Raw genomic sequence first — 13731 nt, 5'->3', positions numbered from 1 at the left:
CTGTCCCTCTGTGAATTGAATGACAGAAGGTGACTCTATTATAAGCAACATCCTTGTAGGTTACAGATTCACAAACTTTTTAGAAAATTATCAGCAAACTAATGTTCATCCTTATTTTTCTTACTTTTCTGTTAATATTCCCCAATAATATTTTCCAACAAGTACACATGTCATATAATTCTGGCAACTGGGAAATATGTTTTGACACTTAGTGACCTGTTTGAATCTATTGAGTAAAGTAAAATATTAACTACAGACAAGTTGTTCATTTAGTTGAAGCATACAAAATTGTTGGTTTTTGACTTCTACAAATGGCAGTTTCAAATTCATTAATTTAATAATTGTTTAAAGATTTTAATTGTTTGAGAGAGAGAGAGCCAGAGAGAGAGCATGAGCAGAAGGGAGGGGCAGAGTCAGAAGTAGACTACCTACTAAGCAGGGAGCCCGATGAGGGGCTCGATTCCAGGACCCTGGGATCATGACCTGAGCAGAAAGCAGATGCTTAACCGACTGAGCCACCCAGGCACCCTCAATCTAATAATTTAAAAAAGAATAGGACTAATATGTAGAAGAGTCAGTTCTCCTCTCTAGACACTAACTTTTCAATGAGAGGTTAGGTCCCACCACCTGCAGTATCACATAAGGGAGTCTGATAGAAATGCAGATTCTTAGGCCCAGTTTAGACCCAATGTCTAATATTTCAATAAATTAAAAACCTTACTTGAGATTATGTATATTTCCAGGGACCTGCCTGCATTTCGGGTCACTCTGGCCATTCAGGTCAAGGCCATTCAGTGAAAGGGAGGTAAGGAAAGTGCGAGAAAGGCAAAACCTCCCTAGCCCCTCACTTTGGTGCTAATTCCCAGAAGGTCCTAACCTTTCAGGCTGCCCTCCATCTCTTTTTGCATCACTGGCTGTTCCTTAGCCTTGTCAATCCAACCAAATCCTTGGGACAGCGGGGATGTTCTTTTGAAATTTACCAGTAGTTTTTTTTTTTTTTTAAGATTTTATTTATTTATTTGACAGAGAGGGAACACAAGCAGGGGGAGTGGGAGAGGGAGAAGCAGGCTTCCTGTGGAGGAGGGATCCCGATTCGGGGCTCAATCCCAGGACCCTGGGATCATGACCTGAGCCACCCAGGCACCCTGAAATTTACCAGTAGTTTTTTTTTTTAATTTACATTTCTGAGACTGTACTCTTTATCTGTTAAATGTGGACAATACTGCCTTCCCGTGGGAGTTATGGTAAATGAAATGAGATACGTGAATATGCTTGGGACTCAGGTGCCCAATGTTAGTTTCCTTTTCCTCTGGGGTTCAAATGAAGAAGGAAAGAATGAGAAGCAGGAGAGAAGAAGAGGAGAGAAATTGAGGTTGGGTGAAACACACTCCATTATCCTACAATAACCGCACACAACTGTCTTGATCACCATAATATTCCTAATACTCAACACAGAGTCTTTCATAGAAAAGGTAGGCAGCATTAATATTTGTTGAATGAATGAATCTTCTTAGGGTTCGTGCTTGCTTCATATATAGAAGGGTAGACGAATGCTATATTAATTTTCAGTGGGCCAAAAATGTGGGCTGCTTAAACTGGATGCAGAAAGTGCATACAATGGCAAGACAAGACAAACCCTGTGGTTGGGGGGAGAAAATAAATGGAGTGACAAGGGAGCCAGGTGAAAATAAGTGTCTGTGGAAGGTTATGCCAGATGGCAGCTCTAGCTCCCTAACTAAACCGCAAGCATTTTCATCCCTACCTTCATCTTCTCTACCCCAAATAAATTTTTCTTACACTACAGTGCTTGTGGCCAAAACTGATACGTAGTTTACTGAATTGGGAGAAATCTACTTTTGGAATATAAAAGTGCATTTACTCTTGGGAAACTTCCAAGTCCATTCTTGTTTGTATGCTCAGATGGCGTGACTTGCTGTCTCTCGTGGCTAATTCAGGAATGGATAACAGATAACTAATTAGCCCACAGGAACACCAAGCATTTCTTATGGCTTTTATACTCTAAATCTTAACGATGATAAATGTTGTTGTCTTTTATTCTGAGATAACCATGAAGCTCAGGGCAAGATGATAGAGATGATGACCTGGGGTAGGGCCATTCTCTCTGGTCTCAGTCTTTCTAGCAACCAGCAAACATGTAAATAATGATGCTTTACATACATCGGACAAAAAGATGATGAGTTTTTTTCCCCTCTCTCTTCACAGATCAAAGGAAGACCTACAATTACTATAGCACATTGTCATTTACAAGTAACAAACTGTATGGCGACTTTGGAAGAGAGGGTTCTAAAAATTTCACAGAAATGAGCCAGAAAATTGAATCAATGGTAAGCACTTTCCCCTCCATTTCTAGGACATTTGCTATCACTTTATATTCATTTATTGGTACCTAGCTTCCATAACATCCATTCAACTGATCTTGCATATCTTTGAAAAATGGGAAGCAGCCCTGTCAGAAAGATGTAAAACAAAACTGACAATACATGACTTGGGAGGGTATGCCTTGCAGGGCTGAAGCAAGTGAGCTTTAGCCCTTCCTTCATGTCCCTCCCACTCACTCTTCTATAGTTAGTGCTACAGTCTTGATCAGCAGAGTCCAGAAATTCTGGGACTGTGAGGATGACCCAAAATATGACTCCTGTGTCCTATAGAAGACACCATGATCAAAAGACTACAAGATTAAAACTATTCAGACACATACTTGAATAGTATTTTCATATTCAAAAATATCTGACCTTGGACTAGTTTGGGGTACATAAACCTATAGGAGACACATGGATACTCATCTCTATTTTTAAGGCCTCAACATTCATCCTCAGAGATGAATCAAATGTTTTTAAAAAGTGGAAAAATTTTCAGTATAGGCCAAGAGAGCAATGGCCTGGACTTCTTTTTGGACTTTTCCTGACAGTCTGTGAGGTAGTTAGTGGTATGATGTGATGGAAAATACCCTAACCTAGAAGTTGAGATGCCTAGTTTTAGAACCATCTACTACCAATTTTCATTCTGGACAAATTTCCTTATGTGAAAATTAAGGCATTAGACTAGATAATTTCAAAATTGCCTTCCATTTCTTATATCCTGAGTAAGAACATAATGGCAGTTACCAACCTAGAAACTACCTGATACACTAGAAGGCTGAGGGTTTTAATACCTTGGTAAGAGGAGGTCAAATTCTGGTTGAATTTGTACTTGTAAACACTGAATCAGGGAAATATCTGAATAAGCTCTTTTCTAAAGCTATAAATAAAATAAAGGAAAGAAAATGGAACTAAAATGGTCAAGAAAAGATGCAAAAACTTTCCTTGTTTTTTATGTCATTCATTAAAATAAATTTTATAACATCCAGAACGATTTACATATGAAGAAATATAGATGGGACTTTTTTTTTAAGATTTTATTTATTTATTTGAGAGAGAGAATGAGAGCCTGGGAGGGGGGAGGGTCAGAGGGAGAAGCAGACTCTCCGCTGAGCAGGGAGCCCGATGAAGGGGCTCAATGTCGGGACTCCGGGATCATGACCCGAGCCGAAGGCCGTCGCTTAACCAACTGAGCCACCCAGGCGCCCCTAGATGGGACTTTTTAACACTCTTCAAAATTAATAAAAATTTTGAAATTATTTGATTAAATATAAGCCCTTAGGGGCACCTGGGTGGCTCAATCATTAAGCGTCTGCCTTCAGCTCAGGTCATGATCCCAGGGTCCTGGGATTGAGCCCCGCATTGGGCTCCCTGCTCAGCGGGAAGCCTGCTTCTCCCTCTCCCACTCCCCCTGCTTGTGGTTCCCTCTCTCGCTGTGTCTCTCTCTCTGTCAAATAAATAAATAAAATCTTTAAAAAAAATAAATATAAGCCCTTAAATAAAAAAATCCAAGTGAATGTGGTCAGTAGGGTACTCACTTGTACTGTGCTGATCTGTCTCATAATTGAAGTAACTGACCTTGGTAACAAAGACAGAGGAGTCACCAAAAGATGTGAAAGAATAAAAAGGTTCATTGTTCTGTCAGCCAATCACTAGCTTGCCGTAACTGTGGTTGGTCAATATTCACACACTGAAACCAAGAAATACTTGACATGTTTACCTTGGCTCTTAACTTAAAAATTTAAGTTGGTTAGAATTCTTAATTATAGTAGCAAGAAATATCTCCACAAGATACATTCTTCTACCTTATTGAAGTAAACCTAACAGAACATATTAGGTAAGCTAAATAGCCTAGTTCACATGGGCCTTTCTAAGAGCATTTTGAATTCTGAACTGGGTGCAGATTATGCCAGGATATTTGGCAACTTTTTCACCAGTTTTAAGAACGATGTGACTCTGTGACACACTCATATCTATGACCCAACCATCAGTTGGCAGAATTATTTCATTTCCTTTGTTTACCTACAGTAGAAGTCTGTATCTCAGGGTATGAATATTTACTCTTCCTTTAAAAAAAACCAGTGTGTTTATTCTTTTTAGTATCTTTCTGAGTGTAGCACAGCAGATGTCATTCTTGGCTCCACTACCATGGCTCCCAGATACTGTAACTCCTAAGGCAGAGTTCAGTTAAAATCACTAAGTAGAATACTAGAAAAGATTCTTCTAGATTCTTCAAGTTGAATGCATTGTGAAATGTTGGTTAATGCTTTCTGTTTTGCTTCGTTTTGTTTTTAAATTTTCCATAGAGTTTTAAATTGACTTTCAGAAAATTATTCTTGCTGACATTTTGAATAATTTTGGAACAGGTGAAAGATGCTTTTCATAAATCTCCATTGAGGGAAGAATTTGTCAAGTCTCAGATTATCAGGTTCAGGTATGTAGATCTAAAATGCTGACTTCTGAATATAATTTAAAACTAAATTTGTGAACTTAGTCAGTAATAAATATTGTTTGAAATGTTAATGATATATAACTCAGTTAAACCAACATTCATTTGACAACTGTTCTAAGTGATGGGTTATAATTTGCTTTACTCATTCTCTAAATCTATAAGAAAGCATTTGCATGGTGATTGATTTCAAGAGACAGAGGTATTATTGATGGCTATATTATCGAATTGTGTTTTTGGAAACTAATTAGCATAAATAGGGACCTAAGTCATATCCCTTGGTTTAATAGCCAATTGTCCCCTATGTAAAATAGTGTAGTAGATGAGGTTTGTCTTAACCTCTTGGTTTTTCTCTTTATCAGTTTTCTTTACTTTTTTCTTCTCTACCCCTTTCTGCTCCAAATATTTACCTAAGAAAATTCCAGATCTAATAATCAACCATCAATAAATAGAAGTTCAGAGCAGAACATTTTAAGCCATGTGAGGATCTTAAGTAATATATTGTCTTAATACAAATTATTTGTATTTTTCAAAAATAGAATGAGAGCTGTTTCCAGTATTATTTCAATGACAAAAACCCCAAGAGTTCCTTCTTAGTCTATCACTTAGCTGACATCTATTCTCTGTCATTTGAAATACTATTCTCTCTTGGATCTGTATCTACTTCTCCAACCCTTAAATTTTCAATCTCTCAAGGGGATTTCATGCACCTACATGACTTCATATGTTATTGAAATCCAAATTTCTATTTCCAATCTAAACTGTCTTTCTGATTCCTAGAACTATATAGCTGCCTATGCACATCTCCACATGGAAATTCCACAGAAAATTCTCTAACTCATGTAAAACCCAATCACAGTAATGGGAAACTTGGACATCATCCTACACTCTTCCGTTTCCTGGGCCCCTCACATTTTATGAATAACTAAGTTCTACCAGTTTTACCTTCCAAATCACTTTCCAGTTTGTTTACGTCTTCATCCTAGTTATCTTCCTACTCAACAGTATTTCTTCTGAAATCAATAGGAAGAAATGCAAGTTTGTAGGAAAGATGAAGTCAGTCTTAAAGATGTTGAGCTGAGATACTAGGGGACTACATGAGCCTGAAATATGGGTCTTACTCAGGGGAGGAAAAAGGAACAGAGTTGAAGATGTGCCTTTGTTCATTATCAACTCAAAGTACTGGAACAGGTGGATGTAAGTGGAATTTCTGAGAAAAAGGATAATGCAAAGAAAAAAATGATGAAAAAAGCCTGAAGAAAATGATACTTAAGGAGATGGGGAAAAAATAGGAGCCTAGGAAATATATAGGGAAGGAAAGGAAAAAAGAGAAATCATGAGAAAGGCACCATTCACATGAAAGACAAAAAGTTTTAGCATTGAAAAAATACTCCTGAGAGACCAAATAATATGACTGGAAAGAATTCATTAGCTATGTCAATAAGGAAGTCACTTAGTGTAGAGAAAAGATTCAGTGGAATGGAAGGGGAGGAAGCAGACTGCAAGAGAGTAAATATGAGGCAGTGTAATTTATCCTTTCAAGAAGGTTTGCTGTGATAAGAAGGTGAGAGATAAACTGAATAACTGGGGTAGAGAGAGGGTTTTGTTTGTTTTTATTTCTATTAGTCAGCCAGTATAGGAATAGTTTAAGAGAAAGAAGACAAAATAAATAATTGTTGTACAGGGTTGCTGAGTGAGTGAAAGGTGGTGAGATATATAACAATAATCTCATTAAAGTCGGTTTGTTTTTTCAGATTACAAAAGTAATACAAAATTATATAAAATTCAAATAACATACTATTCCATAGAATAGAAAACAAAACTCCCTCTCCAGCAATTCCACTCGCACAAATAACACATCTTCTCAACAATTCGTTGTATAGTATTTCACTACAAGTATGTGTCAGGGTTGTTTTAGCCAATGCCCTTTTGATGGACACTTGAGTTGTTACATATTTTTTCTGATTTAAAAACAAAATTATGATAAACATATGTATAAATCTCTTTGCACATGCAAGAGTATATTTGAAGAGAGTGCTGTATCAGAGAGAATGGATCATCAAATGTATAACCGATAAAACCGACCTCTAAAAATAAGGCTCTAATTTATATTCCCTTTTACAGTTTATATAAGGAGTCAATACATTGTATAGTGACAAGTAAGATTCTCTGAGAACTGATTGTATGTGAAGAAAAGGGGATAGAGTAGCTGACTGAGAATGAGAAAGAGAAGTCAAGGATGATGCCAAGAAGTAATTCATTCTAACCACATTAAGGCTGATTAATGCTCTATCTTGAAAATATAATCACATGACGTCAAGATGATTTGGTTAAGCTTTCTAATATCCTTAGGATTAGAAGTTGTTTAGGAGAGCATGATGTCGCTTAGGAGATATCATTGGATTTAACTCACTGGGAATTAAGCCTGAAAAACCAAAGCCAGAGTTGACTTCATAGTGGCCACACGTTATATTTGATAGTATTAAATGGTTGACAATAGAGTGTCTTTTTATATTAATAAGTAGATATTTTGATGTTAAGGGAGACCATGAGTGTACTAGCTTACTAGCAGGGAGGCTGAGTTGGAAGTTTTATATGTGGTAAACAATAGGAATATAGAAGAAAATAAATTGGATCTTTTATTTTGATTTTTTTAAATAATTTTACATCTTTTTAAAAAATATTTATTTATTTATTTGAGAGAGAGAGAGAGAGAGAGAGAGAGCACAAGCAGGCAGAGCACCAGGCAGAGGGAGAGGGAGAAGCAGGCTTCCCGCTGAGCAGGAAGTCCCATGCGTGGCTCAATCCCAGGACCCTGGGATCATGACCTGAGCCGACTGCAGACGCTTAACCGACTGAGCCACACGGGTGCCCCAAATTGGATCTTTTAAATTACATCATGGATTTGTTTTATGTATGAGTTTCAAATGGATGATCAAGAAAAAAATAGATTGTGATATTACCATAAATCTAATTCCAAACTATATCTTTTAAAGCCATATTTTTCTTTTTATCTTTTTGGCCCACAGTCAAGAGGAACATGGAGTGTTGGCTCATATGCTGCTGATTTTTAGATTTCGCTCTACTGAGGATCCTGCAACCACTGACAAAATTCTTCAACGTGTTCTACCTGAAAAGCTGCAAGATGCTGTAGGACCCCCTAAATTAGATCCTGAATCAGTTGAAATTAAAAGTAAGTTTATTTCTCTTATTTAGTTTAATTCTCTTACATAGAACAGCTTCATGTTAATTTTGGTCTTGGGCACTGATTTTTTTGTGGGGCAAGGTGGGGAGGGACAGAGGGAGAGAGAGAATCTCAAGCAGGCTCCACACCCAGCATGGAGCCCTATGTGGGGCTTGATCTCATGACCCGAGATCATGACCTGAGCCGAAATCAAGAGTCAGAAGCTCAAATGACTGAGCCACCCAGGTGCCCCCTAGGCACTGATTTTTAAAAATTATTTTGGATGTCCTTTAATTATGGAGTCTTGCCACCAACGGAGGATTTCTTCGGGATAAATTGGTCGTAATGAAGTATTTTATTTTTAATACTACCCTGAACTTAGGTCTCCTATGCAAGTCTGTCATTACCTCCAGGCCTGGGTTCTTTTCCTTTATTGGGCCTTACACTTCAGCTACAGGAGCCAATTATAAATGAAGAAAGTGGCTTTGTATATTCTTCTTTTTGCTTCCATTTTATGTTCTGAGAGTATGGTATGTGAAAAGGTTCATGCCATCCACATATTTGCTTTCAAGTTTCATTGATATACCTTGTTATAACTTCTTCCCTTAGCCCATTTGCCAATGAAAAATTTATAATTTATTTATACTTGTTTTATTTATTTGTAATATAAATTACAACTAATTTTAAAAGTCTGAGTTTTTTGTTGTTGTTGGGTGTAGGGGAACTAAATAAGCAGGGATAGGTCCTCAATACTAGAAAGTAAGAAACAGGAGATTAAAGCAAAAAAAAAGAAACATAGGAGATCCTCAGTGGAGGTAAAAGTTTGGTTAAGAGTCAAGTTGTGTGCTATAGAACAATGCTATAAAAATATCATGTGGGCCAATCATATGATCTTAAATTTTCTAGTAGCCACATTAAAAAAGCAAAAGTAAACATGTGAAATTCATTGTTTAAATAATTTGGTATTTAACCCAATATATCAAAGTATTATTTCAACAAGTAGTCAATAGAAAAATTATTCCTAAGATATTTTATATTCTTTCTTTTTTGTACTAAGGCTTTGAAATCTAGTGTATATTTTATATTTATAGCACATTTCAGTTTAGACTAGTCACATTTCAAGAGCTCACTAGGCACATGTGGCTCGTGGACACAGTATTGGATATGGAACAAGTAGAAAGTGTAACATAGGGTACTAACATAAAAGGTGATAGACCTAACTAAAGGCCTGACCTGTTGATCACCTACCCCGCTTGCTTAGGAAGAAAGGCTTGAGTAATTAGAACCAGCTACATAATTTATGTTGCCTAGTGCAAAATGTTGGACTCATTTCAAAAAGCAACAAAAATGTGTGGTTAAGAGTATTAAAATATGACTTTTCTTTCTTCTACAGTCTTTCTTGACTTGTCATGGTATTTTTGTTTGCTAATTAATGCCATCCTAAGTGAAAAAATTAAAATTTTAAATTACTAGCAAGAGTTGTGTTATTCATCTTCGTATTGTAAAATACTAATTTCAAAAGTAAATATAAAAGCATTTAAGTATGTGGAATTATGAAAATTTTACAACTCTATTTCCCAGCTCACACATGCATGAATTTGACTCTTCCCAGATCAATGGAAACACCATACAAGGCTAGCTTGACAATTTTTATTTCCTTTGTTGATATGTGCACATTTTACCATTGCTCTCTACCTTCAGTTTAAGTGAAGAAGAACTGAAAAGTCCTTCTATGCCATTATTTTCAGCAGAAGCTATTGGCTACTATAAAGAAGAAATGGGAGAATGAAAGGATATAATAAGGTCATCCAATAATTATGTCTAGTAGAATGCTATTGCCTTCTTTCTGTGTTCTAAGCAAGCTCTGCTTCAAACAGAAAACATGGCTTCCTGGGACTGTCAGTGCTCCCTGGTTCCTTAGTGGTAGACATCACACACTTATCTTATCATTTGAGTTTGCTGAACATTGTGGATCCCCTGGAATTCTTGAGTTCCAAGATATCTATAGGGTATCACAAATGATGTATGCAAATGGGGTGCCAAGAATCCATGGACACATATGTTGTGTGTATCTCCTCTGCTCATGCCATGCCCCATTATTCTATAGATTTAATTTTTAAAGCACAAGTTATGAAATTAAAAAAATATCAGGAACTTCAAGACAGTAAGCATTAAGCCAAGTGGAAAGTCATGCTGAGTCCAGGACCCAATGTAGACATACATCCATTAAGCTGGCCCTGTGCGTAGCATCAACATGCAAAGCCAGAACTTTCTCTAGGAAGAGGTTGAGATAGGGAAGAACAGGTTATTTAAAACGGAGAGATCCGTGGTGATGGTATTTAATATTTACTGAGAAAAATGGTCACTTCCTTATTTGAGCCATTTTCCCCAAAAAGAGCCACAATGGAGAAGGTCAAAAAGAAGCATTTCTAGAATATAGATTTCTAGCTTATCAATACTATTAAATACTAAAAGAAAAATTAACAATAAAATTTTTGTATTTAGAACTCCTATTATGCCATATTCAAAGAGAACAGTTTTGGTCTTTGGAAATCTACTGAATCAAGACATTAAATGCTTAGAATTTTTTTTTTCTCCAAAAGATTTTGTTTAATTATTTGACAGAGAGAGAGAGAGAGAGCACAAGCAAGAGGTTAGGCAGAGGGAGACGGAGAAGCAGGCTCCCCGCTGAGCAGGGAGCCCGATGCGGGGCTTGATCCCAGGACCCTGGGATCATGACCTGAGCCGAAGGCAGATTCTTAACTGACTGAGCCACCCAGGTGCCCAAATACTTAGAGTTTTATGTATCTGTTGGTTGGCTTAGTGTTTCCATAGGGTTAGGGCCTGACTGCTTAGAAGTCAATAAGCTAAGGAGCCATGGGCTAGAGTAGAAAAGAGGGCAAATTGTCTTTCTAAATTTCAGCAGAAGGAAAGATTAATAAGGGGTAACATTATTTTTAAATGAGGGACAGATTTATGGACCTGCCACTCATGTTTGTTATACAAATGGGACTATTCCTATGAATTTAGTAAAAGAAAAAACCTGAAATAATAGTAAGAATATCATTGCATTTAGGGAATCAATACTATGATTTAGAATAGTATTTCCCCAAGAGGGGGAAATACTGCATCTTATTTTCTGGTACGAAACTCAGATTCCTGGGTTTCATTACAAAACTACTTAGTGAGAATTACTGGGAAGAAAAACAGGAATTGACAGTATAAAGATGCTCCTTATGTGACTATTATCCATGCTAAAGTTAAAGAAACACTGTTCAGATCTCCCTTTTCCCAAGGCAATGAACATGCTCTATGATAATGTAACAGTGTTGCTTTATTTATTTATTTATTTATTTATTTACAACCTAGAGGTTCTGTATTATAATGGAATTAACCAGCCTTTCCTGTTTGAAGTATTCAGAGGCATTATGAAATTCTGATGTGCTGGCCCTGTTCTATTCACCATTTCTGTGTATTTCAGAAATCAACAAGACAGAAACAGACAACTTTCTGAACAATTGTAAGTGTGATATATTCATTAAAATTGCATTACCTGAATGTAAAAAAGTTAACACTAGATCACTTAGGCTTACTTTGTGTGATATTATAGGGTCAGAATAAAATTGGATTGGTCTATGCACAGCTCAGGATGCTTTATCTTATCTTTGAGGCACATTTTATTACTAAAGAACAAAAAAAATTGGGAGAACTATGGAGTGGATATATAGGTGCCTATAGAAGATGTGCAGTGGAAGTGAGTTGTATAAGTGTTAAAGAAGGGAGAAAAGACTCAATGTTCTAACTGCAGATATCTACAATACATTCTCACAAACGTTTCCTAAAGATTATATAAAAATAATCTATATGTTGGTATTTTTTAGCTACAGGCAGAAACTTACTGTTACTCTACACTAAATAAAATCTTCATGATGTTATTAATCCCATACTATGGAAATTTCAGGCAATTATGGTGCTGGGGTGTATATCAATAAAATTACTGAAGGCCCAGATAATATCTTCACCTATATTTTTTTTTTTCTTCACCTATATTTTAAAAGTACTGACTCTAGGCCTAGTATTTCCCTTCCTCTACAGTAGAGTACCCGACCGTGATTTAGAGCATTTGATAATTATGGAATTAGTACATAATATATTTGTCTTAAAAGATGAAAGGAATTACGCTACTCACCAGCTTAGAATATTGGTTAATTCACAAACTTGATTAAACATGAGACCAAAGAATAATTCTGTTACCTCAATGGTGTATATTCTTGCCACCAATATTTATTGTGAAACTGTTGTGTGCTAGTGGTGTGTTAGGCAAAAGGGATATAAAATGGATGAGATATAATCCCTGCCTAAAGCAGCTCATACTCTGAGACTAGATGTATGAGACTAATGCATGAACACATAATTCTAAAGCAGTAGTTCTCAAACAGGGGCAATTTTGACCCCCACAGGGTCATGCGCCACTGTGACATTTTGGTTATCATGATTGCAAGGGGGGATGCTACTGGCACCTAATATGTATAGGCCAGGGATTCTTCTAAATATCCTGTGATGCACAGCACAGTCATCCACAACAAAGAATTATCTATCTCAAAATGTCAATAGTGTCAAGGTTGAGAAACCCTGTTATAAACTATATGTATATATAAATATGTAATATATGTATATATAAAATCAAGGTATATATGTATATATATGCTATATTATAATTAGTGTATATACACTATATTAGTGTGTATATATATATATAAACCTGTTATAAACAATGTTTATATATAAATAATATATTTAAATAGTGTATATATAATATGTATAACTAGTATAAATATAATTAGTACTGGTAACTATATTAGCATATATACATGCAAATAGAGACAGACATATATAGCTATGTATATATATACACACATATATATAGAGGGATGATGATTATGATGAAGATGAAGAGGGAACCCACAGAATGGGAGAAGATATTTGCAAATGACACTACAAAGTGCTGATTTCCAAGATCTATAAAGAACTTCTCAAACTCAACACCCAAAAAACAAATAATCAAGTCAAAAAATGGGCAGAAGACATGAACAGACACTTCTCCAAAGAAGACATACAAATGGCTAACAGACACATGAAAAAATGTTCATCGTCATTAGCCATCAGGGAAATTCAAATCAAAACCACATTGAGATACTGCCTTACACCAGTTAGAATGGCAAAAATTGACAAGGCAAGAAACAACAAATGTTGGAGAGGTTGTGGAGAACAGGGAACCCTCTTACACTGAAGGTGGGAATTGGGAATGCAAGTTGGTACAACCACTTTGGAAAACAGTGTGGAGGTGCCTCAGAAAATTTAAAAATAGAGCTACCCTATGACCCAGCAATTGCACTACTGGGTATTTACCACAAAGACGGAGATGTAGTGATAAGAAGGGCCATATGCACCCCAATGTTCATAGCAGCAGTGTTCGGAATAGCCAAACTGTAGAAAGAGCCAAGATGCCCTTCAACAGATGAATGGATAAAGAAGATGTGGTCCATATATACAATGGAATATTACTCAGCCATCAGAAAGGATGAATATCCAACTTTTACATCAACATGAATGGGACTGGAGGAGATTATGCTAAGTGAAATAAGTCAAGCAGAGAAAGTCAATTATCATACAGTTTCACTTATTTGTGGAACATAAGGAATAGTGTGGAGGACATTAGG

At 36.3% G+C, this 13731-nt stretch overlaps 1 protein-coding gene across 1 annotated transcript in view; it reads left to right on the top strand.

Moving 5' to 3' along the window:
* LOC112835819 (transmembrane protease serine 11E-like) overlaps nt 1-13731 on the top strand; it is a 78692-nt gene that overhangs the window by 50645 nt on the left and 14316 nt on the right. Inside the window, exons 5-8 of the mRNA XM_073891255.1 lie at nt 2224-2345; nt 4745-4812; nt 7857-8020; nt 11493-11531. Coding sequence (XP_073747356.1) covers nt 2224-2345; nt 4745-4812; nt 7857-8020; nt 11493-11531 — 393 coding nt within the window. The remainder of the gene's footprint in view (nt 1-2223; nt 2346-4744; nt 4813-7856; nt 8021-11492; nt 11532-13731) is intronic.

This window comes from Callorhinus ursinus, unplaced genomic scaffold (assembly GCF_003265705.2).
Source record: "Callorhinus ursinus isolate GAN/ISIS: 27379988/994484 unplaced genomic scaffold, GSC_fseal_2.0 scaffold4, whole genome shotgun sequence".
Taxonomy (NCBI): domain Eukaryota; kingdom Metazoa; phylum Chordata; class Mammalia; order Carnivora; family Otariidae; genus Callorhinus; species Callorhinus ursinus.
The sequence above is the reverse complement of the archived record's forward strand: the minus strand, read 5'-3'. Positions and strand labels throughout refer to the sequence as shown.